General features: G+C 37.4%; 1 protein-coding gene across 1 annotated transcript; it reads right to left on the reverse strand.

Annotated features, from left to right (window-relative positions):
• DSG4 (desmoglein 4) lies at window positions 1-27062 on the reverse strand. The gene is given in 15 exon segments (XM_029922340.1): window positions 1-768; window positions 3223-3431; window positions 4737-4800; window positions 4952-5091; window positions 7706-8011; window positions 10248-10466; window positions 12318-12457; window positions 13675-13946; window positions 19743-19928; window positions 20938-21072; window positions 21338-21504; window positions 23119-23263; window positions 23572-23727; window positions 25390-25521; window positions 27006-27062. Coding segments are annotated over 15 exon segments (3096 nt in total).
• Window positions 27063-27469: the final 407 nt, after the last annotated feature.

Consider the following 27469-nt stretch of genomic DNA (forward strand, 5'->3'; position numbering starts at 1 on the left):
TTACTGTTGGGAGTAATGTATGTTACTGTATCGCGTTACTCTGCGTCGAGATGTCATTGGGGAGGTGGAGCCAGTGGTTTGGCTTATGTGAATGTTGGGACTCATCATTTGTGTCACTTGAATTTCTGGCCCTACCAAAATACTGCCACTCATTACAGGCCCCACACAGCCTTCAGTCATGCTACCATTGCTCGTGTCAGGCATACCAGGACTAGACAGCACTCTCTCGGCATAGATTACATTGTGCGTGTTGGCTAACTCAGCAGGTATACAGATATTCCCTTGAACATCATAGACAGGTGCCATCACTGTTTCGGTCACAACAACATTGGGTGGAAGCTGAGGATCGAACACAATTGTTGTGGGTTGCACACATGGGTCAGCAGTTGTGTAGGTCTCCGTCACTACGATATCCCCGTGGATCATGGGTTCCGGTATTGCCATTTCTGCCTGGAATTCAGCCTCGGAGAGGGTCATTCCTGAAGACTCATTAACAAAATAATTCGGCCCCAGCAAAGGCAGGTCAGTACTGATAGGTATACAGGCCTGCTGTGAAGGAAATGGTTCGATTTCTGTATCTAAGCAGATTTCAGCCAGAGTCCTAAATTTTGGGTCTAAAGTTTCCATGCAGCTTTCATCTAAATCATCCACAATCCAACTGCAGCAACCAATGGAGCCAACAGGGGACCCTACTCCCTCGTGGTCATAAATGAGCAAGCAGTCGTTGGCTGGTCGACCTTCATCTTCATCTGCATACGCATATGCTTTCTAAAATTAGAGGAAAAACAGGAAGTTAGAAATTACTTTTCCTTTAACGAAAGAACAACAATGCTTTAGAGACGGCTGATCTGAGAAGATTTTAATGGAATGAACTTAATACAACACTGTTGATTTTTTGCTGTATTTCTAAATAATTGGAATTTTTAAGGAGATCAGGGGGTATTAATGGGGTTGAATAAATGTGAACTGCTCTTATTTGAAAGCTAACAAATAGTAATTTCTGCATTTTATTCAGATTTTGACAATCTGAATTTGCCAAAGACAGTGTTTTAATCTTTTGGATTTAAGGTCTCTTGTGTCTGAGGGGGTCTAGAAATAACAAAATATATTTTGTTATGTTCAATATGTTATTTATTTAAGGAGAGATATTTGATCAACTTGGAAGAAAAGCATGTAAAAAAATGTCAGTAGCTCTAAGCTTCAGAGACTTTATGTCCAAATGTTCAGTGGTTTTATGTGAGCGAAGCAAAGAGAGCCAAAATGTCTTTGGAGTTAGGTTAACAGGATGAAGGCACTATGAGGTTATCTACTGTGATTTTCAAATTATTTTTAATGACAGACCCTTTGAATGGAATCCTCGATAGGAGCCCTGTATGTAGAACGAATGAAAGGGAACTTCTCTGTGGGAAGAGGGGAGGAGCTGCTTTCCTCCAGCTGCTATGGCTCTTTTTGGGTCCATGAAATCCTCCGGGGCCTGATATAATCTTACCCCCTCTCTGTTTCATACGTAAGTTAACTGGAAGCCCAGAGAGAGTGAATGGCATGCCCCAGACTCAAATAATTGTAGAATGCTACCTCAAATCCAACTATCCTTTTTTACCCTACATCATGCTGCTTACCCGGTGGTCTGTGCGAGACTCTAAATTCTACCAAGAGAAATATGTGGTTTTAAGTATTGAAAGCGATTATTCATGAGTTTGGTATTACCATAAACTTTGCTGTTTAATATTTTCAAGTGACACCTCAGTAAGAGGATATTCCCCTCTTGTCTGGGGCACAAGTTGGCTGTTGGGGTGGAGGGTGGTAGTGTAAAACGTGGCAGAGAAGAAACACTGTACTGTTCTGCGGAGATTTTATCTTGCAGAGGGAGAGGCTGCATCTCACCACCTCTGAAATTCAGTGCCCTTTTTAAAGGTTTTTTTTTTTTTTTTGAGAGAGAGTGGGGGAGGGGCAGAGAGAGGGAAAGAATCCTAAGCAGGCTACTGCATTGTTAGTACAGAGCCTGATGCAGGGCTCGAACTCACAAACCCTGAGATCATGATCCAAGCTGAAACCAAGAGTCAGATGCTTAACCGACTGAGCCACCCAGATACCTCTGAAATACAGTGCCATTTTTTTAAGTGTAGAGCTAAAATGTTTCAGGAAGGATGACCTCAGTGCTCATAGGGAAAGAAGAACACATTTTGATGTTACCTAACATTTCAGGCATCAGTTGTAACCAAAGGAAAAAGTGTCCAGTGGAATTTTGATATTAATGGCAAAACTCTTTTAATGTTAGTGTGAATTTTGTGAATGATTCATTAAATATAATTTCTATGACATTTCTATGACACATATAATTTGTGGTTATTGAGTGTACTTAGTGATATCTTTCACTCATCTAAATAATCAAAATTATTCATGTGATGGTATTTGTAATCAACAATTTTAAGGAAAAGCTTATAGTTACAACAACATCCTTAGCATTTTTTTGTTGTTGTTAATAGCAGATAATAACTCATGTATTACCATATAGGGAGTAAAACAGCCTGGTTGAAATATGAGATGAAATGGATTGCTATTAGATGAAATGAACATACTATACAGGGATACCCTTTGTGCTACCCTGTAAGGCCAACCCAATGCCAGTAGAGCTTTCTTCTTGGGGGTGCTCAGACCTATGATCCCTTCTCTTTGTGAGGGACACATATTCCATGGGGCTGGGGCCCTGGCTAGAGAAGAGGACACTGGGATTCTAGGCCCTGATCTATCACCAAGTCACTCTGATGCTGTTTCTGAGTCACCTCTCTTCCTTTCTCAGTCCTGGTTTTTAATTTATTTTTTTCTCCTTTCTTGGAAGTAACTGCAGGGTAGGAAGGACCCCATAAAGAGAGGACATGGATACACATTTTTTTTCTTGATCAGGATCTTCCTGTTTTGCTGCCGCTATGGGAAACGAAGTGGTAAAACCAGGAGACAGAAGTCAGAAAAATGGAAAAAAACAAAGTAGGGAATAATGAGAGATGCTAGCCTTTTCCACAATAGTAAGATGGTTGTCTGTCAATTAAATATGAAATGCTTTGGCAAATTGGCTTTCTGTATTCTAAGGAGAAATGAAATACTTTTTACTCAGGATTGGGATAGAGTTGAGAATAACTGAATATATTTCAGAAGAACCTGTCGCCGTCATTGTTATCATTCAGTCTCAAGACTATCTTGTGTCACCGTGTGCAGGGGGATTACCTCAGAGAAATAGCTGTCCAGGAAAGCCATGTTCAGGCCTGTGTCTGCGTATTCCCACTGGGTTCCTATTGTGGAACTCCTCCTCCGTTGAGCTCCTGCCGAGCCTCCAGCCGCCAGGCCCGCGGCTGTCCCAAGGCCTGTGTTCAGTTCCACTCCCGACACACCCCCTTCCACTGTTCCTCCGCCGGCGTAGGTGTTAGTGTAGATTTCTGAAAGGAGAGAGTGTTCAGGGAACTGTGCTTGAGTGGTTGGCACTGCTCATCCATGTCAAACACTGCCTGCCACTGTCGGCCGTGTTATACCACCACACGACGTGAGTAGGTCCTGGGAAGCGAGGCCAGGAGCCTTTCGAAGTCTGCCTACTCTTAGTTTGCTCATAAAATAAGTCAGTAAATGGTACAGAGGGAGCCAGCTTTTGGACTTGGCCTCACTTTGCCCTAGAGTCTCAGGTATGGAACCAGCCAGGGGAGGAGGGCCTCTGTCTCTCTGCACCAGTCCTTCCATCCCTGCCTCTGGCAAGCTCCCTGGTCTGGCCTGTCCGAGAGGGCTTGCACCCCTCCTCAGGAGCCACACAGCAAGGCCAGTAGAAACTCAAACAGTCTACATTCACCCTGGGGCTGGAGGGAGAGCTGGCTTTCACAGGAGCGTTCAGTCCCTCTGCATCAGAGTCTGGTTTGGAATACTGAGGAACCACCGTGGAGGTCTCATGTCTGTCCTAGAACTGGCGAACCTCTCTACTTCGTTCAGTCATTGCCCACAGGCTGAGTATCTTACGGTACTCCTAGGTGTTCATGGAACTGGCAAACTAGGAGAATATAAGTCTAGTGAGGCAAATCCATGTGTGGTTTAAGAGAAGTGCTTCAGTGTGTTATTAGAAGAGCATATTTGCTGCTTTTTCTTTTCTCTTATTATTTTTGAACAGGTTGTATTACCAACAATGGCTCTGGTAGCTCTCTGTGCAAGGCACTGCTCTAAAGTATATTTTGGAATGTATATATATACAGACTTCATACGTACATGTATATGTGTGCATTTTGTGATGCATATTTTATGTTATTTATAGTTATAAGTTATAGCTATAACTTATTTATAATTTATAGATAACATAATATACAATACATACATTATATATCTATCATACATAGTATGCATGTCTGTGTGTGTATTACTCTTCACAGTGACACCCTGAAGTAGGTGCTATCATAATCTTGGTTTCAAAGATAAGGAAAGTGAGGCCCAGAGAGGTGAAATTCTGGCCCAAGCACGTAGCTGGGGATCAAACAAAACATTCCGTTTCTAGAGTTTGCCTTTCAAATTGCTACGCTGTACTCCACTGCCTGAGTTTAAGAAAAGTAAAGCAGTGACTTCAAACATGTCACTTGCCCTCTCATTATGCAATCATCCAAAAGATTGGCAGATATACTTTTTTTTAAAAGGTACTTATACATGAGTTTTATCAGGTTAAATAATTTTGCAAATTTTAAAAAGAAACACAGATTTTGGTGTCCACTGACCAGAAGAATCTATACGATCCTGGGTATTAGAGGCTGTCATTGGTACACAGATATTTGACACATCCTGAAAAGAAAGAAAAACATTTAAAAAAAAATGCTTTATGCTAAACACATAAAAAGTGACACATTTTTCTTTTCACGTGTTGTTCAGTTGTCAAGAGGTACACGCTACCACTGGAACCCCACCCCGCTCTGGAACGTGGCCATCCACTCACCCTGTCCTCGGGCCGGGCCCCTTCTATCCCCCAGGCTTGCATCACTCCGTCGCCCCCCTCGGGCACCGGGGCAAACCTCGTCCCCAGGCCTTCGGGCTGTCTTCGTTTGCAGCAACACATGAGGAGGAGGAGTGGCGCCACTGCCCAAGAAAGTGGAAAGAGACTTCACACACTGTTGCTCAATGTAGGAAGTCACTGCTGTATCATTTTTTGAAACATGTGGAATTATATTTAGAACCAAAGGGATGAATACAAATATCATAAAGCATCAGTTTTCCCTGAAAAGTTGAATATACATATCCATGTTTATAAATACAAAACCACCAAATCTCATAGACTTTTGGAGCTGGACCAAAAGGAATTTGGGATCAGGTAATTGGGGTTCTTTTCTGATAGATAGGAAAGTCAGGCCCTTTCTTTCCTCTATTCCAGCCTCCCAACCAGCTGCTGGCAGATTTAGGATTCAAGTATAGTTTTCTGATTCCTAGTTCCCCATGTGCATGCATGTGCATTTATATGTGTGTATGCGCACACATATAATCATTTGCATATGTATATGTATTTGCAAGCCTATGTACACACATGAGTAAATATGTATTTATCTCCAAGAGCATGTGCATAAGTGCAAGTGCCTGAATATATATATATATGTACCCATAAACTATCTCTCTGGATATGTATATATATTTGCATATCCATGTAAAAACTGATACATACAAATCCATGTAACCAAACATCATATATACACTATAAGTTAAATACATAATCAATATATATAATCAAAAGGATTGAATACAGGTTTCAGTTGTAGGACCTAGCAATAGAACTCTTCTTCAACCCTTATATTTACACTTTAAACCAATCAAATATCACCCACTAAATTTAATTGAGCTATTTACAATTATTTTAAGATCTTGTCTCAAAATATAATGCAAATTTTACCTTAGTTCTATACATTAATCCAGAAATATAGACATTTCTTAAGTTTTCTAAGATTCTAGAACATACTCAGTTTAGTTCTTTGGGTCCCGTCTAGTTGTTTTCTATCCTTTCCAAATTCCCTAACATAACATGCATTCCACTGAGTTAATTAGAGGTATGGAAGAAAATATCAAAGCTGCTAAGTCAGGGCTTTTACTGATTTCCCTGAGACAGTTACTCTCACTCGGAGCAAATATCAGAAGTCTGAAATGAAGGCCCTTTGAGAATATAAGTTTTGGGCGAGGTCCTCTCCTCTCACTGTCACACTGCACCTCTCCCTCCAAAACGCAGCCTAGGTTTTTCCACTGAGAACAAATGACTTTGTCCAAAAGGGTCTTCCGCTCCTAGTCTATAATCAGCTTAGCAATTCTTGTGCTTTCTCGGCCGGTTTATGGAACAGTCATGAAATTTTCAGTACTAGTCCGCTTGGGAATGCGGCTAATTCTGGGTTTTTATCCCTAAATTACACATTAGCTTCACTAGAGGGCTTCCCCATGCCTCAACTTGGGTCTCGTTTTGAGTACTCCTGCTTGAACATGATTAATTTTAAAGACCTCCAATGATTCTAATGTGCAGTGAGGATTGAGAACAGCTAGCTTAAAATTTTTTTTAGATGTTTATTTTTGAGAGAGAGAGAGACAGAGCATGAATGGGGGGGTGGCAGAGAGAGGGAGACAGAGAATCTGAAGCAGGCTCCAGGCTCTGAGCTGTCAGCACAGATCCCGATGTGGGACTTGAACTCACAAACTGTGACATCATGATCTGAGCCAAAGCCAGATCTTAACTGACTAAGTTACCCAGGCGCCCCAAGAACCATTGGCTTAAAGGCAAGCTGACACTTTGATTCATCTGCTCTTGTCATGTTTTGGGAAAATACCTCCAATATTATTATGAGAATCACTAATGATCTTGGTAGAATCTTGAAAATTCATATTATTTTAAGAAAAAAAAGTCTGGCCAAAAGTCATTTGTTATTTTTTCATTCCTCAAAATCATAATGTTTCAGTTTATACTTACCGTTGAAACATGCTAATATTATAGTTTGAAGGATTTAGTCATCTTTAATTTTAGAATCCAATTTTTGATTTCCACAAAATCAAAAGTATTGGAGGGGGAACCTAAAATGGACTCCTATCAAGAGTCCAGAGGCGAATTCTCTATTCTCGGCTCTTCTTTCTGCTTCCTGTTATACCAGAGTGAACACAAGTCAACTGATCTCACACAACCTCACTGATTTCTCATTGCCTGTGGACTGAAGCCCAGAACATTCCTGCAGATGGCTCCCAGCCTACCTTTTAGCCTGTCAACTTTCCTAGTGTTCTATGCCCTTCCATCCCTCTCCCTGTTTATGATTGTGTTATTCCTTTCAGATTTCCCCCGATACCATCTTCCTTCTAAGAAAATCTTTAGCTTCTAAAGCCTGGCTTGAAGTCACCTTCTCCATAAAGACTCCCAACCTTCCCACTTGGACTTCATTGCGTCTATCTCTCTTAAAGCACTTTGCTGAATTTTTCCTTATAGGATTTACTCTATGTTTTGCTATATTATACTTAGGAATTCGCTTGTGTTTTTCATCTTTATGACCCTCACTAACTCTAATTATCATTGAACAAGTACATATCCTTATTAGTCCCAATGTTTAGTTCCAAATTCCCAAAAGAATTGCTATAGATACCAAAAAGAATTGGCCAAGTGAGCCTAGCCATCCAGTGGGCCCAGTTACATTCTTATTTTGAAGAACTGCCAGAAAAGGAGATTCAATCCAGTACTTACAGAGCAGTAGTAAGACTCCCAGAGCGATCATGCCAATCCCTGTTGGTCCAAGACCAACGTTTGAACCCTCAACTTGGTCATCAGTGATAGTCCCATATATATCACTGGTAACTGAGCTGCCATCCCCCGTGTTGAGGCCCGTGGTACTCGAGTACAAGCACATGTGGTTGTCGTCGCAATCACAGGCCTCTAATTCCACGATCTGTGGCAATTCACACGCTCTGTTAAAGCTGTCCTTCACTATGATTGGGATTTGGTAAACTGCGGGGTATAACAGCTGCTCAGCCATCAGGATTGCAGAGGTAGCTGAAAAGAAAGAGGAAAGAGAAAGTAAATGGAAATTCCTTGGAATAACACTTTCTAATACCCAAGACTAACCTAAGGCTTGATTTTTTTCATACTTTCTTCATCATATGGCATCCTATACTTAATTTGTAAACATTTATAATGAATTTTTCAATACTTTTTGCTGCTTAATTGGTATTTCTTTTTTTAAAAGTTTATTTATTTTGAGGGAGAGAGAGAGACTCCTAAGCAGGTTCCATGCTGTCAGCACAGAACCAGGCATGGGGGCTCAATCCTATGACCATGAGATCATGATCAGAGCCAAAGGCAAGAGGTGGACACTTAACTGACTGAGCCACCAGGCATCCCTGAATTGTTATTTCTATGAAGCAGTCTTGGACCCTGTTGCTTATTTCCAAAGCAACAATATTTGGCATATTATGTGCATTCAATAAATATTTGTCCAATGAATGAAGAATATTGAGCTGAAAGGAAATATTGGAAGTTTTCTCTTTAGGGTTACAGTTTGCAAATACCCTCCTGAAGACTATTGTTTATCTCTTATTCAAAATTGCTGTCCTGACATTTAAATTTAAATTATGCCAATAACTATGATTTTCCTAATTCTTTGTGTTACCATCACCTATCAATTTGTATAGAAACTCTTGCCTCAAACATAGGCATTTATCAACTCAAGGAAGGCTTAGAGATGATTAAATGTACACCTAAGTCATAAATATTAATTGATTAATCCATAACATGTAATAATTATAAGTATTATGGTTTATTAATATCATTTAGCTATATGATAAGCCAGCTATGTCTACCAAAATATAGCTTATGCACAAAGTAAGAGTTGAATGAGGCAACATCATAGCACATTAAGTGAAAGTTTATTCTGTTCTTTAACACCAACATTTAAAGAGGACTCTAGTAATATTCTCTCCAACGGATTATATTTTTTTATTGGCAAATCTGTGATACAGTTTGGATACCTTTGCAACTTTCACATAGAACCTGTTTTTCTTATATTTTTACTCATAATATCCAGGATCATAATGAGGAAAAAGTGGTTAGCAATTGTTATTTATCAGTGGGATATTGGACTTTATAGGAAGGGTGAATTCAAAGTTTTTTTGATTTTTAACAGGGTTACTCTAATATGCTTAGCTTTTTAAAATATTGAAATGATTTTTTGGAAAAGATCCAAAAGGTTTTAGTATGAAAACAAATTGCCTGTTTCTCCTTTGACTAAGTCCTTAATGGTGGTATTTTTTCTGGCATCATCTTAGGGTTTCTCCGTTCTGTGAATGGAAAAGCTTAGTGGCCTTGGAGGTAAGAAGTGTTTCTTCTCACCTCGGGCTCTGACATCTGACCCCTCTAAAAATCTTTTACTGTTGCCTCAAATGAGTATGAGAGTAGAGATCTATTGTAGCTCAAATAAGGTCCTCTTAATAGCTTTTCATTTCTATGTACATTTAACAACTCAGGGAAATAGAACCTAAGGTATATAAAATGTTATGTTGTCTAAAATTTACTCTCATTTTTAAAATCAATTTCAGGCATTTAGTTTTACATAGCAGTAGTTAACACAAACACACATACTACTTGGGTATCTTTACTCTTTAAGAACTTTGGTTTATGTAGTTACTTGAATCTAAATTCTCACATAATTCTAATTTTAATATTGTATGTACTACACCTTAATAATATAGATGCACTACTGTTTGCCTAACGATTCTTCTCATATGGAGCAATTTGGATTTAAATTTTTACCTTTACAAAGAGTCTGAGCTCGTCACTATTTCTAAAAATAATTTTATTGATCTTATATGCATTGATTTTATGATCATATCAGAAAGTATGTCATTGTATCTGTGGAATACTTGAGTTGCAGAAACTTTTAAGTGATTTGCCTGAAATAACTTAGAGTAGGAAATTGTGACATATGGTGAGTTAGGACTCTGTTTATTTCAAACTGATCAAATATTGGTTTAGCACACCATATAAAATGGCAGATAAACTGATATTTGCATACTAATATTTGTAGTTGCAATATTGATAAAACATGTTTACTTTCATTTCAGCTTAACATTTTCCAAATATCTTAAGTGTGAATATGAAAGATTTTCTCATTTAGTATGAATATGGCGAGAATCATAGAAACAGAGATAAAAAGTATTATTACATGACTTGCCTAATTATTTGGTAATTATTTTGCTTTTGGTCGTTATGAGCAAGTTTGGATTCCACTTACCATTTATTGATCTGATATCCCACAAGTCAGCTGTCCCTGGTGGCTGATCAGCCACACAGAAGGTAAAGGGAGCCCCGTAAGAATGATCATAAACAGAGATAAGGATCGATGGAGAGGCAATGCAGATGTATTTACTTTCAGCAAAAATGACTGGACAGTAATCATGAATATCAGGAACTTCGATACATATGGTTCCTGTTGCCGTTTTCCCAAAGCCATCTGAAACCACAAAGCATCATGAGTGTTGGGGCAAATGGAGTCAGGGAGAAAATTCTTTCTTATATTCTATGATGATGCCACACTCAGAGGAATAGTCTGAATGACTTCTGAGGTGGTGCATGATGGGTTCCTGCTTACTTCGGTGACCTGAAGCCACTCTTGTCTTTGCTCACTACCTTCCAGCCACATTGGTTTCTTTGTAATTCTTGGAATGAATTTCTTCCTAGCCAAGGACTCTTGTTCATTCTATTCATTCTTCCCCAAATATTTTTCATCTCCACTCAGCCAACTCCTACACATCCCAAGATGCAAAATTAAATGTCCTTCAAAACAGGCTTGCAGCTTTCTAGTCTTATGCTGTCCCCGTAAATGAGACTCCAAGTCCAGCCTAAAGCCTTCCATTCAGGATGCGTATTGATTTCTGTGTTTGTATGAAAATAACCACAATTGAAATTAAATAATTTCCTGTGTATATTTTCTTTCTGTTTTACTGTTTATTTTAATTCCATCCATTAGATGCTAATCTCTCTGAAATGGCACTTCTGAAAACACATATAAATCTATACATTTTTTTCCCTAACCCATTTGAAACAAATTTTGGGTTAATATAGTTTATTAGAAAGGGTGAAGGAGAAAGAAATGGAAATCTGGAGTTTTCACTTTTCCATCCGGATGGCTTGTGCCTGCGCAGACACTCTGCTTAGGCAAGTAAACAATAGCCCTTGTTTTTAGTTTTCTGCTGATACATTTTGATAGTATTTTCCTCCCTCTTAATTCACTTGATGACTAATCTTTCTTATAGTTTTTGTAGATATTCACATATGACCAATATGCAAACATAGGCTGTGATCAACATGGTTAGAGGCCATTTAAGGAAGTGACTTTCTGGCATGCTGATAACAAGTCAGACTGTAATATTTCTATAACTGACGCAGGTGTTAGAAGTGACACAGCATGGAGACCACAACGTTAAGGACTATACATACTTGGGGATTATCATGTTTCTTTTTAAATTTTTTACTGTCCATTTATCTTTTTCTTTGGCTACTGTAAAGCTCAGACATAAGCAATGCAGACCTACGGTATCTATCTTCTATTAGGTATATATCTGGAACATCTATTTTCTCTCTTCTTTCCTGGTTACTGAGCTTTTTCTGTTTTGTTCTGTAGGAGCTGGTTTCCTAGGCACTGTTCAGAGAATGATTAACTATTGGTAAATAAATAAGCTCCTGTTGCTATCACCAAAAAGGATTTTCCCGTGAGAAGCAGCTCAGTTACAAGTTCATTTAGTGTATCTGCTCTCATGACTTTTAATTTGGCTCTTCTATTTGGAATAATCTTGTGCTTGAACACCTTGCATTAGACAACATGTCTGCTCAAGCAGCACTTACACAGCCTCTCATTGTAGCTCAGTATTAGTGGTTCTAAAATAACTATCCTCTTTGGGACACTGACTTTCTTATAGGTCATTCCCGAATGAGCTTTGTGTACACTTGTAGGCTTCCTTTATGTAAACATTCCTAACATACTCTGAGAGTTGGATGAAGCATTTCAAGAAATGAGGCCATAAGCAGAAACTGAATTTTACTTATAGACTTAAACCTTTATGCTTTCTGTTGTAAACCACATACAGCTCTTTTTTTGGAAGTAGGTAAAATAAATTATGACTTAAATGTAAATTATGGTACAGGTGGACAGAGTTCAGTTCTTGATCTAAGGTATTCAGAGCTCTGTAAGTCTTGCAGATACACTAAATATTTTATTTGAGTCAATCTAATATCAATATTATAATTACTTTTATATTTAGTGGAATAATAATTTTATTAAAATATTGAAAATAAATTTTCTTACCATCTACAGCCAGGATCTCTGCTGTGTATATCCCATTGGTAATATATTTTGACTTCTTATCAAATTCCCTAGACAATTGTATCTCACCAGTCCTTGAATCTACTTTTAACCAGCTGCCTGCATCATGTCCTATGATATACCTGTTTTTAAATAAACAAGTTCATCATTTGCTTATATGAAAGTTAATGATTTTAAGTCACAAACAATGTGTTAAACTTAAATATAGTGTTTGTATGCTTTACAGTGATAATTGCTTTGGTTTATAAAATGTATATATATCAATAAAATGCTAGTGTTTAACATATTAATACACAGGTTCACAACAGAGTTTTAAAATTTCATAATTCTTACTCTTCTAGCTTTTAATATAATTGTTAATAAAATAATGAATCTCTTTCAGGTTTGTTTATTAGAGCAATATCTACTGAGGGAATATACTTTATTTATTTTCACATATGGCTTTTTCTAGATTTTAAGGTGTATTAGTTTTAGGGTACCTCACTGTTGGCCTGTTAAGGGTTTTGGTATTATATAAGTAATATAATATAATAATATATAAATAATATAATCAATGACCTTATTGAAAGAAGATCTGGCCTCTGTACCAGGTACAATTTCAAGTGTCTGAGGCACTTATTTGACACATCCTTTTTCTCTATCCCATACTGATAAGACGTCATAATTTTTGTTGTCTATTTATTTGTTGGCCTATTAAGTAATCAAATTGTTAATATCGAAGCGATTTATGAGTCAATAGACTGTTCACTCCAAAAATATTAGGAGGAAGAAAAGATGAGAGACAAAGAAAGGATATAGAGAATACACTTAAGTATTTCACTAGTCATTTTCCAGAATATCTTGTATAGATCTAATTCATGTATAATCTGTATACCTAGTGCCTCTAATGCCTACCTTTCTACTTCTCCAATTCTGACTCTTTATACTTTTCAAATTTCTGAGACACCTGTGTTTTAGCTTCTATTATCTTTTTTTCTTCCTCTTAAGCCGGGGGTTGAAATTAGGTCCAGAGTCATTAGATAACACAGGATTTAAGGAAACAAGCAGTGACTCATCTTTTATGAGGTCTTATAGTTAACAATATGGCTTACTCAGCCTGGGGCCAGGGTGGTAACAACTGGTCACAAAAAAGATCAGAAAGACTCCTGGAGTCAGAGTCTCCTAGGTAACTCTTTGACCTTATAGTTTTTCCCTGGACATACTTACGTTTCTAACCTGTTGGAGGCCAGATTGCAAAACTCAAAATGTATTTCAACCCACATGCATTAGTACATTCTATAAGAGCTAACACTGGACAAAGTCACATTTTACCATTCTGACAGGAGCACAATATTGGTACCTGACATTTGTTGCAGGATTTCCCGTGTCCATATCTATAGCTGTATATGTGCCAAGCACATAATTCAATAAGGAATTTCCTTTGGTTCCTTCTCGAATACTGAAGGTCATAGAATTTGGATGGAATGTGGGTCCTTCTCTCACATTAACAACCTGAATTCTCACAGGAGTTGAGTGCATTCGGAACTGAGAGGCAACTGAGTGGTGAAATTCAGCTTGGTTTTTAACTCCAATACTAAGAAGAATATTAGGCATTTGTTCATAATCCAGCATCTGAAATGATATAAAGTAAAAAAAAAAAAACAAAAAAAAAACCTCTGAAAAAGCAAAAGAACTCTCTTTTGATAGAATAAGTAGCCATGATAAGAAAGCAACACGTTAGAGTGAAGTCTAGGAGCTATCGTATTTGGATTTTGAATTGATAAAACTTTATTATTTACTGCATCAAACATTTCAGACATGATATTCCCTTTATCTATTGGCATAATCAGTATATATGTCATTTAGGCCTGTGACCTAGGTTGAATTCAAAGTTCTTATATAAAAACCCTGAAGTCAAAAATGACTTCTTTCCAAATGGAAAAAATTAAAAATAAACTTAAAATGAAATAAGAAAGCATTCACAACTGGTGAATGAATAATTAGGACCCAGGTTTTCTTTGTAGAAGTCACATCTAAGAATCTTGAAATCAGCAGAATAAGGGAGCTTTATTGGTATAATTGAACATGTAATTTAAAAAAATGAGGCAAACAACTTCTAAAGGAGAATTCATGATTATTATATGCAGCCCTAAACTATAATTTAATTGTGTTGGGTCTGGTGGACAAGATTTCTTCACAGAGCACATTCAAATAAGCAAATACCTTTCCCAGAGGAAAGTCACCTTTGAAATGGGTTGTTTGGATAAAAGGTGAATGGAATCTTTTGATCCCAAATGATTGATGTGGTGACATGAAAAGTCACCACCAACAGTTGAGCACAAAGCTGACTGTGAATTGTGTTCTAAAAAATGGATTTTCAGTTGGAAGCGTTCCTTCTTATACAACACGTGAAAAAGCAGTTGTGAAAATGGGAGTCCTGGACAAATCCAGTTTAGAAGTATTCGGGAAGCTAATGTAAGCATCCCATATATCACATTTGCCAACAACTGTTGTTGACGTAGCGGTGCCATCAGCAAGACCCTGAGGTTAAATCTCTGCTTCTCATAAATATTTTCTCAGTACATTTTAGTTAATTTCTTCACAAGAGCTAATAAGATAGAAATAGTCACAGGAATTCAGTTAGGTCCTTATTTGGGACTGGCTCAATATGATTTACTTACATTTCAGCCCAAACTCTTCAGGCTTGGGATTTTGAGTCTTCTGTATATCTGTCCCCTTTATGGTCCACACAATGCCTAACACAGAGCTGACTATGAATGGGGTACTCAGAAATAGATTTTCAACCAGAAGAGACCTGCCTTCTACAACTCAGTTTTTATTTTCTAGAATTCCACACAGTCTTTAAACAAATGAAAAATCTGAGATCCTCTTTTCAGGTAGAGAAATCTCTTGGAGCTTTTTTGGTGCACACACACATATGTGTTCGTTGTCAGAATAGTTCTCTCCCTTTTGAACAGAGAGTGGGGAAAATGTTAATACGTGTATAACGTTGTGTCAATTATAGACGTTTACAGGATATGGTTCCGAGAAACTGGTTGCGGGGGGCTAATCTTTTCTCCAGTAAGGAAGCTAAAAAGCAGGGGAACGGCAGAAAGCCTCTCTAATATTCTTTGCAAGATCTTTTATCATAAATTTTGCGATTGTGCAGAGGTCAGGGTTGTGCAGAAAACAATAAAAACAACAAAAGTCTCTCTTGGACTTAGAATAGAGAGGCTGGAACAAATCAAGGTTCTGCGGTTTAATACAGAAGAATACACACAGAGGAAATGTAGATATGTGTTAGACAGGGTGGAGCTAGTCTTGGAGAGCCTACAGGAGGCTCAGGAAGGGCTCAGAACGAAGGTGACCCATCCAGACATAGATTTGCTTCTGGCAGGTTTTGGTTTTTTTTTTCCTCTTTTAAACTTTAACATAGAAGCTAAGCTTTTTGAGTCTTACATGCAATTTTGTTTGTTTGGTTTTGGTTTTGGTCTAGGTCAACTGCTATTTCTCAGGGGGAAGGAGCTGGTTCATTTAGAATTAAGAATGGAGAAACGTAGGAGATTAGCAGTGTGTATACAAAATAGGCAGGTTTTCCATGGCAGACGACTGAGGGAACGGTTAAATATCTGCCAGGGTGTATATATTTGCTTTCCAGGAATTGACATTTTCTGGTGGAAATGTGTCTGGACGACAGGAGCAGGGGACATGCAGTTGGGAAGGGGCACGGAGGTGACCAGAGGGAGGTGTCTCAAGGCACTAGTTCTGCTTCAAACTCAAGAACTAGTTTGACTGGCCCAGATTACACGGTGAGGCATGGAGGGGGTAGTTAAGTATGACTTTGGAATCAGGGAGCTCTGGTTGGACCTTGTCGTTGTCATTTGCCACCTGGATGAACTTAAGACAAGTTAGTTTTCCTCTTTGATTTTGTTTCACTTTCTATAAAAAAGGAATCAAAATATTTTCCTCCCAGAGTTGTGATGATTATAAAGCCTCTATATACACAGTAAAACTGACTAGCTGGTGTTTAGTGACTTTAATAATGTTTAATAAGCATTAATTAAAATTATTATAAAAATAGAGAAGCAGTATTTCTTTGTTAGAATTCGAACTGGGTAACATATTGGTTGTCTTCTCAGTGTTGAAGTAAATATGTATGCACACACACACACACATTTATATTGTTTCTTAGTATTTCCATACACATGTATCGATAAATAGTGAAAGGGAGTTATTATTGCCAGAGACATTTTTTTACCTTCTTAAAGATTTTCTCTTGTTAAATTACAACTTCCTTGAAAACAAGCACATAGCAGTTCTCAATCAATTTGAGTTGAATTGAATCATTTATAATATCCTTAGACTAAGAAAAGGGTTATAGAAAGCTGAGTCAAAAGCCCATGACTAAGAGGCCAGTTTCCATGAGGTTAAATAGCAGCTTGAGTGAAAATGGAGAGGGTGCAGGACATTAGTGACCTTGTTCCAAATGCCAGATTCTGGGAAGTGACACATAGGTTCTCTAAATACATAGTTCTGGCTAAGCCCTGACAAATACACTGAGGTTTTAAATTTCATTTCAATTAACCCTTTTGATGTTTTTAAACATATTTTCTTTCTTTCTTTTTTAAAATGATTATTATTTTTTTAACATTTAGTTACTTTTGAGAGAGAGAGACAGAGAGAGACAGAGTGGAAGTGGAGAGGGGCAGGGATAGGGGGAGACAGAATCTGAAGCAGGCTCCAGGAGCTGAGCTGTCAGCACAGAGCCTGAGGTGGGGCTCGAACTCATGAATTGTGAGATCATGATCTGAGCTGAAGTCAGACACTTAAAAGACTGAGCCACTCAGGTGCCCTTCTGCTTTCTTAAGTTCACTTGAGAAATTATCATCTAGGAAAAAAAGATAGACACTGCATAACATCTAACACTATCTTAACCAATTTTTCATGAAATTGAATTTTCCATAGTGTGTGTGTGTGTGTGTGTGTGTGTGTGTGTGTGTGTGAGATGAACTAAGTATATTAATAAAAACCCAAAACCTTTTAGCTCTCACAGAAGATACATTATGTAAGTAATAGCACATTGCCTGCATTCTGAACGTTTTCTTTCATTTTTATAAAATTTTTTAGAAATTATGAATTATACAATCAAGCTCTTTGGGAGAGAGCCTCACCACCTTCAATGTTTTGTGAATTTCTATTATCTTCTGAAAATTGGGCCAAGTGGTAGGACTGGAAATATATTTAGATCACTTTTTTATCTGCAAAGCACTTACTATATCTTCTAGTAGTTTCAGAGGCAGACCAAAAGCAAAGACCAGTTACATGCTATAAGATAAGAAGCGAAGTCAGTGAGTGATTAAGATGGTAAGAAGATGGGTAAGAATTATCTGACATGTCTAGATCTTGAGTTTTAACTGAGACGCAAGGTTGAACAAATTCGATCTCTGAAAACAACGGACTAAATATTCCGAATTTGTTAGAATGCTAGGTGACTTTTTGTCTCTCTCTCCTCTTTATCAGTGTTAATTCAGCTGTGGGTGTTTGTCTTGTTCCCTCATTTCCACTCTTTACTGCTCTTGCCAAATCAGGTTCTTAGCACCTTAAGACTTGATTTAATATAATAATTATTTTCTTAATTTTAATCTTTCCAGAGTTGAGTTCATAAGGTGGCTGCTATTTTTAGAAGAAAAAAAAAAAAACCCAAAGCTTTTCTTGGTCTATAAGTAGGGATTAGTAAAGTTTTGTTTTTTGGTGTGTGTGTGTGTGTGTGTGTGTGTGTGTGTGTGTGTGTGTGTGTGTGTGTTTGGTTAAGAGCAGATAGTAAATAGTTTAGGCTTTGGAGGTCATATACACTTTTCGTCTTAAATATTCAACTCAGCCATTGGAGTGTGGAAACAGCCATGGAAAACCGTGAATGAATGAGTGTGGCTATGTTTTAGTAACATTTTGTGTACAAAAAGTGGCAGGTCATATTTAGCCCGTGGGCCATCGTCTGCTGACCTATGGCCCCAAGCAATGTTTCTCAAACAGGAAAGCTCTGGTTAACTCTTCGAGTCCTTGTGTTCTCTTAAGGAATTTGGAATTTTTGTGAGTTCATCTGAATGACAATCTTAGAAAGTATACATAGATATTTTCCATAATTTTGGTAACCACATCATAAATGATTTCAGGGCTAGTGGTTGTGTTTTGTGGCAAAGTAGTCATACTTTGATTGCTCTAGAAAATTGCAAAAAGAACAGAGAGACACTCTATAGAGAAATGATATGTTTGTATTAGAGGAAGGTTAAATGGCTTCCTGATAAACTATAATTGGAATAAAGAAAAGTGGTAACAGAGTGGGATAATTATAGTTCACACTGTGTACCAAATTAAATGTGTACATGTGTCTATCAGTATATATTTTCATAACTGTGAGTTCTGTTTATGTTGGTTTTGTTTGAGGAAAAAATTAATTTCCATGAGTACCTTAATCTTAATTTAAATCTTATTGGTTTGTAGTTTTAGTTATTTTGTATACTATCTAAAACTATTTGTAATTTTAGATTTTATTGTTGTCCGTAAGATAAAAAGTAGTTTAAGAAAAATTAATTTATAGGAAAAAGTCAAGCCCTGTAGTCCAGTATTCAAAGTTCTCAGCAGACCCGACTCTAACTCTCATTATCTTCACTCTTGCATCTCATTGTCTCCCTCAGTGAGCACTCTGATACAGCCCCCCAGAATTGCTCATCGTGTCCTGAGCATGCTATTTCCTCACCTCAGTGTGTTTGCTCATTTCAGCTCTCACTTTAGCAATCTCAGTTGTAAGGTCTTGCCTACACCATGTTCTCTCCATGAAATCTTTTCAGACAAATCTAACTCAGAAAGACCTCACCTCTTAGAAATTCTTTCACATTTCACCCTTTCGGCCATTATGTTTAACATTGTAACATCTCTACACACACTTCTCTGTTTTTACCTCATATTATCTAATCCAGGAGTGCATGCCTTGTCTTCCCAACTAGATATTGGGCACAATCAGAACAAAACAGCCTGCTTAATTCTTATTTCTCTTGGTAATAGCATGTTGCTGAGCAGGAAGGCTCAGAATGACACAGTGAGCTAACTTAGAGCACCAGTTCACATAAGTAGTATTCAAAGTTATGGAGCGGTTTTTGGTAGCAAGATTCTGTCTGTAAGAGTATTTTACAACTTCTTAGAAGAAAATATTGCAGGGGCACCTGGGCGGCTCAGTTGGTTAACATCTGACTCTTGATTTTGGCTCCGGTCATGATCTCAGGATTGGTGGGATCAAACCCCTTGTGGAGTTCATGCTGGCAGCACGGAGCCTACTTTGGATTCTCTGTCTCCTCTGTCTCTCTGCTCCACCCCACCTCAAAATAACTAAATAAACTTTAAAATGAAGAAAGTATTGCAGATCCCAAACTGTACCTTGACGACTTTCAAAATGCCCTCGTTGGTTCGTGGGTCTGTTTGAATATCGAACCAATTCCCATCATTTCCAGAGAGAATTAAATATTTTGCCAGCCAATTATCGGTGCCTTCTTCATCAAGATCGATTGCTTGTAATCGTATCAGTTCTGAATTTAGACAATTCTCTTCAATCCTTGCTGAGTACTGAAATGACATGGATCAATTTTGTAATCAATAATTTCAAAAGGGGAAAGATATTTACTAATACATAATTATCAGTTAAGATACTAACAACAAACTATGTCAGTAATTTTTGCACCATTATTAAATGCCACACATGCCAATTATAAATACAAGAATAAAAATATGAGATAATAAAACTGATTTTCTTGTGCTGTGTATGAAATCAAGGTCAAACTGGCACTTTGTTTCATTTTTTCTTGCTTATTTTTAATTTTCCTTAAGTTATTCTCTCATTTTCCTATGAAGGGTCATATGACAATATCTTAGGCTTTGTGGGCCAGAGAGTTCAGTCATAACTAGTCATCTCTCCTGCTCTAGGATCAAAGCAGCCACAGACAGCATTTAAAGGATAGAGTCAAGTTGTGGTCTAATAAACCATTTTTTTTAAACCAAAATATGTGGTGAGCCAGGTTTGGCTTTGCTATTTTCAACTTTATGCTTTTTTATGCCTACAATGAAGATGAAAGTGGAAAATGTTTGGGACTCCTGTAGAATTAATTCAGCAAAACATCAGGCCTATAAAGATACATTAATATTGTTACATGATTCCCAGAGTTAGACTAACAAAATCCCACGCTTCTTTAAAGTACAGAGTGTGGAGGAGTCGGTCTGCTGCTTTCCTACATGCAAGTTGCACTGAATAGTGACTCAAAATCAAACATGCACTATTAAAGTGTATTGCTGTTTTTTAATGAAATACAACTAAGATACAATATCATTTTAGTTTGGTGTACAACATAATAATTCGATGTTTATATATAATGTGAAATGATCACCATAATAAGTCTAGTTACTATTGGTCACCATACAAAGTTAGCACAATATTATTATTATACTTAAGAAGTTTCAAGGTTTACAGAGCAAAGCTGAGTCTATCCACACATATAGCAGAACTAGGCTCACAAACTAGCAGGAAAGCAAATCAATTAGTGACACTTAGGGGAAAAGGATTGAGAAAGTAACAACTTACGGAAGTTTTCTCTAAGGTGGGGAAGTTATCATTGACATCTAAAACCTTGATTCTACAGTCGCACTCAGAAGACAGTCCATCTGTAGCTCCGTCTCGATCTGAGCCCCTTACCACGAGGTTATACATACTATGTTGCTTAAGATGAAAAAGAATTGTAAGACTTAGACCTTGTTTTGAATGAAATGCAATTCATTCTGATATTGTTTTTCCAATTTCTTTTTATAGTTTTATGCAATATTTAATATAACTTTTTTCTTAAAATTTTTATTTAAAAGTCATGGCTGGATTATTTTTCCTTCCTTCCTTTACGTGGGAGGAAAGGCATTCATGGATCATTTCATCTTTGTCTTTTGAAAATCATGTTCCTTATTTCTTATCATTCATTCATAGAAGGCTTTACCTCTCTGTCAAGGAAACTGGACATCGTGCGAACTTCTCCAGTGTACCTGTTCAGAATGAACATTGGCGCACCTGCTGGCTCTTGAGAGATGATCTTATAGGCTATTTTGGAATTCAGATGATTGTCTTCATCTGCATCTGTTGCACTTAACTTTACAACCAGTGTGTCTAGAAACGAAGATGGAGGTGGAGAATGTTTGGGACTCTGTTAGAATCAGTTCAGCAAATCATCAGGCATAGGAAGAAAGACTGGTTGACTGTCCCTGAATTTTCTGTTTTATAGTTTTCCACAAGAATGTATTATCATAACTTTGAACTACACAGCTGATTGCAAAAATAATGGTGGTTTGCTCTATAAAATCCTTTAGTTTATAAAGTGCTTGCACTTCGAGACACCTGGGTGGTTCAGTTGGTTAAGCATCTGACTTCATGCTTAGGTCATGACTTCAACTTAGGTCATGATTTCATGGCTCGTGAGTTTGAGCCCGTGTCAGGCTCTGTGCTGACAGCTCAGAGCCTGGAGCCTACTTCAGATTCTGTGTCTCCCTCTCTCTCTCTTCCCCTCCCCTGCTCATACTCTGTTTCTCTCTCTCAAAAATAAATAAAGTACTTACATTCTTTAAATGATTGAATGATAAATTAAGAATTAGCAACCAAGTGGATGTAGATGTAGACATGGACTTGTGTGTGGGTTTGGAGTGGCTTCACCTTTTCCACCTTCACCAAATTATGCTGAAGTGTGTTAGTGACAAAACAATGATGGGCTTTGGTGATCCTTTTGGGCAAAACTTTCACTTTACTTCGGTGTGTCCTCCCCTCTTATGTTATAAAACATTTTGTGTTTCTTATTTTCAACATTACTCTTTCAGGGACTCTGAAGAAAGAGTTCTTCAGACACCTCCTCTTGCATCCTGCCTTTTTACCTCTTCTTTCTCTCCTTCAGTACTTCTTGCCTCTTTCCTCTTTTCCTCTAAACTTCTCCATCCTTCTTTCTTTGACTCTCCATTAGTACCTCTAGTAGGATTTCTATCTGCCTTTCTTCTGAAATTCCTCTTTTCTATTTCTTTTTTCCCCCCAAATTTAAGTTAGAGGTACATGTGGAGACACAGATATGAATAGAAAGGAAATATTAGGGGATGGCAGAAAGAGAAGCAGAAGGCAAGGGGAAAGGGAAGAAGAGAGGGAAATAGCAACATAGGAAAACCATAGAAAGAAAGGGAGAAAGGATATCAGGAGAAGGGATAAAAAGAGGGAGAAGGAAGTATTGGAGCTAGAGATGGAGTTAAACAGGATGGAAAAAATGAAAGAAAAAAAAGAGAATGCAATGTAGCTTGCCGTGTAGACTGTGCAGAAGCAGAGATTACCCTCTGTGACCGACCCAATAGGTATCGTTGGAGAAGCACTCTCCTTCACTCCCTGGTGTGCTCCAGCCCACAGTTTGAAGAATAGGCCAGCACAGAGCCCTTTTCCACATCCATGGTTTCTTTCTCAGTTTACTCATTTGGATTAAGTTAATCATGAACCAGGAACAATCTTTAAGGAAGGCGCTAAGCTCCTGCTAAATCACATGTATAAGGATCCTCCACAAACAAGAGGCTATTTAGCATTTTAGATATGATTTTTTTTCTAGGTCAGTTTTAAGTCAGAACTTGTGTGATTTATTCAAAATACAAGTTTGACTTTTTCTGATCTTTAAATTACCTCTGTATATCAATCTCCTACAGCTTCTGAACAAGAGAAATCGATGTGATATAATACGGAGAAGTAATGTCATGGACTTACTTGCATCACTGTTTTCTTCAATGCTGGCTATGTACACATTTTGGGTAAAAACTGGAGGGTTGTCATTTATGTCCATAACTTTGACTCTAAGCTCAAGAGGTCTTTCTAAGTCTTCACCCCGTGAATTCAGAGCTCGGCAATAGATCTGTGCGGAGTTGGGGGAAAAACTGTTGTTTTCCATCAAAGGAAATTAAGTAACATGATCAAAAATATTTCAGGAGATATGCAAAGAAACAATTTGCTTAGTGAGTTCAGACATATTATAATTTATTAATTTAAACATTACAAGACATCTGATAGCATGCCTGTGCAACACCGTAGATACTCTTGAGCTTATATTTCATACTTTTTTTTATCTCTTTGGTCCCTTTTTTTTTTGGTTTCAACTTTACTGTGTTTTAAATAGGGAAGAAAAATAATATGCATAAATTAAAACACACTGATGTGACTTACCAAGAAAAGTGGGGTTATCTCTCGGTCCACCACTGAAGTGATGTTAATTTCCCCAGTCCGAGGATTAATGGTGAACACTCCGTAAGGTGGTCGATCAATCCCTACCCCAGAAATGCGGTATGTAATCTTCTGGTTTGCTTCACAGTCTGATCGAATCTATGAGGAAAATGGTGAGGCTTGTGATCTTATTTAAAGCAGATAATGAACCGCAGAGTATAATAGAATAAGAAGGGAATAGCTTTGTAGCCAGATGGCTTTGGATTGAAACAAAGCCCCATGATTTAGGCCTGTGTGACCTTGGAAAAGCCACTTAATTTTGCCAAGCACCAGCTTACAATGGGATAATACCACCTACATCCCAAGTTTGTTGTAGGGAATTGTATGAGGTAACATATATTTACCACACCCCAATGCCTGGCATAAGGCACATACATGCTTGATGGGAGATTTGTTATTATTAATAGCACATTGTTCAATTTTCTGATTTTCTTTGCATATAAAGAGTTTGACAGAAGAAATCCCCATCTTTAGTATTTGCTGAAAGATTGTGTCATATTGATATGTACCCTGACTAGACTTTAGAGATTTTATCAAAATTATACATAACTTAAGAAAACCAGAAGAGAAATACAGTGTTTTGAGATATTGGGAATAATTTTATGAATTGAAACCTACCACATCACTCATCTGCCAAATAAATTTTATGGCAAATATTCTGCCATATGAGTTTTGTTTTAATAGTTTTATATTTATTACTCATAAATTTAAACAAAGATAGTTTAAAATTTGGAATCTCACCTGGATAGTTAAGATGAGAACATTCTGTAAAATACTAAGATTTGTTACCCAAATACCCACAATTAAAGAAATACAACTTGGAGTAGCTCCACTCTAATCCAGAAATCTTATTTATCTGGATGAAAACCCAAGAAATCCCCCAAATGCAAATAAAAAGAAAAAATATGTCATACAGTGAGGTAACATCTAGTTATAATGGTGAGTTGAAAGGAAACAATCACAATTTAAAGCTTTCCAAAAATTTCCAAAAATTGGAATAATGTCTTCTTGAGTGGAGGTTGTTATTATAATATCACTCACAGCAGATGCTTACTATATATATATATATATATATGTGTATATATATATATATATATATATATAAAGCTTTATATAAACATGTAAACAATGTATAAATGTAAAGCTGTAAGGAGAAAATTCTAGTTGCTTGCTCTGTTGATTTCACTAGTGGGGTAAAGCCAAGATGTCCCTTCACAAGAGCTAGTGAAACTACTAATGTTTCACATCCTTCATGGATCAAGTTAGCACACTTTCTTCCCTTTCACTCTCCTTCCTTATTAATTACTATTATTTGCAATACTTTTTAAGACTCTCCTAACTTCTGGATATAGGAATCTAGTGGGAACTTTTGATACTTCCTTTCTTTCATTTCTTGGAGAGAATGAATCAATACTATAAACCTTTGATCTGGGGGCGGGATGGTCAGAAGATTATTACTCCATGCAGAAATTTCCTGTAACATGTACATATGACAGATAAGCAGAACACAAACGAGCAGATAAAGCCCAGTTGTGCTGCAGACCCAGGTCTATCTTCTAGGATCACTTGAAGACTCTGCTCTGTGTCAGTTCCCACAAGGTAATATTCAAAACAATGCCTCTGCAACATGAGCAGGTCACCCCTCTTCCTAATTCACTGTGGGGTAGTGAAGGCTGCAAATCCCCGGAATGTCAGGGCTTTCCTGCCCGGCAAAAGCATGTGTTATCAGCACCACACACTCCTGTTCGTTTCATCACTTACCCTGGCGATCGGATTCCTCTTGGAGTTGTCCTCTCCCTCTCGACAGGCAGCAGCGAACTTGATCCACTCCCGCTTCTGTCTTCTGACGGTCTGCCATTTTGTGGTGCCATTTTCAATGTCTAACTCTTTCACCTTATGCAAAAATAGTTCACATTTTGTACAGCGTGAGGACAGTTTTACTTAGTAAGGACATTTATTCAACATTGTAAGGTGCACCCAGAAGAAGCAATGCTATTGAATTTGAGGAACAAAGAAGGTGTTCACGAATTCACAACTCTAGGTAGGTGTAGCCTGGTCACCTGCCTACCTGCTTCATTTGGCATCATCTCACTTCTAACTGTATGATTCTAGTGAGAGAAATTTCATTAGTTATGTGTCATGCTCACAATGTGTTATATTGGATAATATTTTGTGGCCTTTCTTTTTGTCAGTCTGTTCTCACTCCTTCCTTGGGCTCTGCCCAGGTTTCTGCTCTTGGGAGTTTAAAATATTGCTGGTGTTCCACTGAGTACATCCTATGCAAAAGGAATATTGTGCTGGTGAGTCAGGTGACCTAAAAGAGGGAAGAGATTTTTCTTTTCTGTTGGTAAGGACATCGCTCTGGCTAAGCATCCAAATATATTATTGCAGGATTAGAAGAATATTTTAACTGAATTGATGGTACTTGCAATAATCCCATTGACAACTATATGGCTTCTCAATGTTGTCCATATTTATCCCTGCTTGCTGTATGTTTTTCTCTTTGTGGTCTTGTGTTGCTATTGTTGGAGGAGGTCTAAGAATTTTAAAGTATTGAAGAGTTTATAAATGTTACTACATGCATGAACATATTTGTATGCATGCATAATGTATGTATATATATATATTTTTTTTAAGTGACTCTTAATATACTTACTGAGGCACAAATGATTGTAATGTTTGTTTAAGCTAAGGCTTAAATTTAATTACCACTTTGGGGGAAGGAAATGTTCCCTCTGAATGGAGCTTATCCTTTCAAGAACCAAAGCACATACAGTTTCCCCCCATTTTGATACAACTTCCCAAAATATACCACATACTCCCTATTTTTTCAACTGAGATTAGAAAAGTAATTGTATTTTATTCAATGATTTGAGAGCAACCGTGATGAAACTTTAACTACTGTAATAAAATAAAACCCTTCAAGAGATGGAGGGGTTTATTTCCTGAGTCCTCCTCTAAATGGCAACAGATTCTCTGTGGTTCTATTGAGTTGTGATGACATGTACATATATATTTTTATTTATTTTTATGTCTTTCCCTTGTTGATTGATCATTGGTTGTCTTTCTTAACGGTGTAACTGTCTAAAAATCTTCTTCTCATTCTAATGTATTACTATGCTTCTCTTGCTTTGCTTTAAGTTGGGAAACATATGAATAAACTACTAATATAGTTTGAAAAGAAGGAGTTACTATGACATTGAGTTGTTACAAGCCATGCCTGAACACATGGATATTGAGTGTGGCAGAAGTTCTTTCTCTTACCTTTTACCTAGGTGATTGTGATTTCAAATATTCTGAGTTTTGATATGTGATGCCTTACAAAATTCCATTTTTCTTTCCACTTAAATTGAGAAAATAATTTTATTATACATTACCTCAACGATAAATTCGCTGTTTACTTCCAGCACCACCTGTTATAGAAGGTACAACATTAGCAAAAATTTGCATAATTTAAAGGAAACAGTGCCATGAAACCATTGAAAATGTTCTCTTGTTAATTCATTTCTTAAATATACATTTTGTTAATAATATAGAATAAACACAGATAATACAGAATGAGCAATACAGGCTTTTTGCCCTTCAAAGGCTTTTAAACTTTTAGGGAAGAAAAACACGTAATGACAGCAAAGTGGGTAAGGATACATGCTTCAACAGAGACACCCATGGGCTCAATGGAAGGGTATAGCAGACAACTCAAGTTACCAAAGTGGATTTTGGTAAGGACTCGTAGGAGTCTAGGGATTGAAAGGGCTCTGAAGGATGAAGCTGCTTTGATAAGAGGAACTGATGAAAAAAATTTTCAGCGAGAGTAAACATGAAAACAAGACACTTCAAGATC

The sequence above is a fragment of the Suricata suricatta genome, chromosome 14 (assembly GCF_006229205.1).
Source record: "Suricata suricatta isolate VVHF042 chromosome 14, meerkat_22Aug2017_6uvM2_HiC, whole genome shotgun sequence".
Classification (NCBI taxonomy): domain Eukaryota; kingdom Metazoa; phylum Chordata; class Mammalia; order Carnivora; family Herpestidae; genus Suricata; species Suricata suricatta.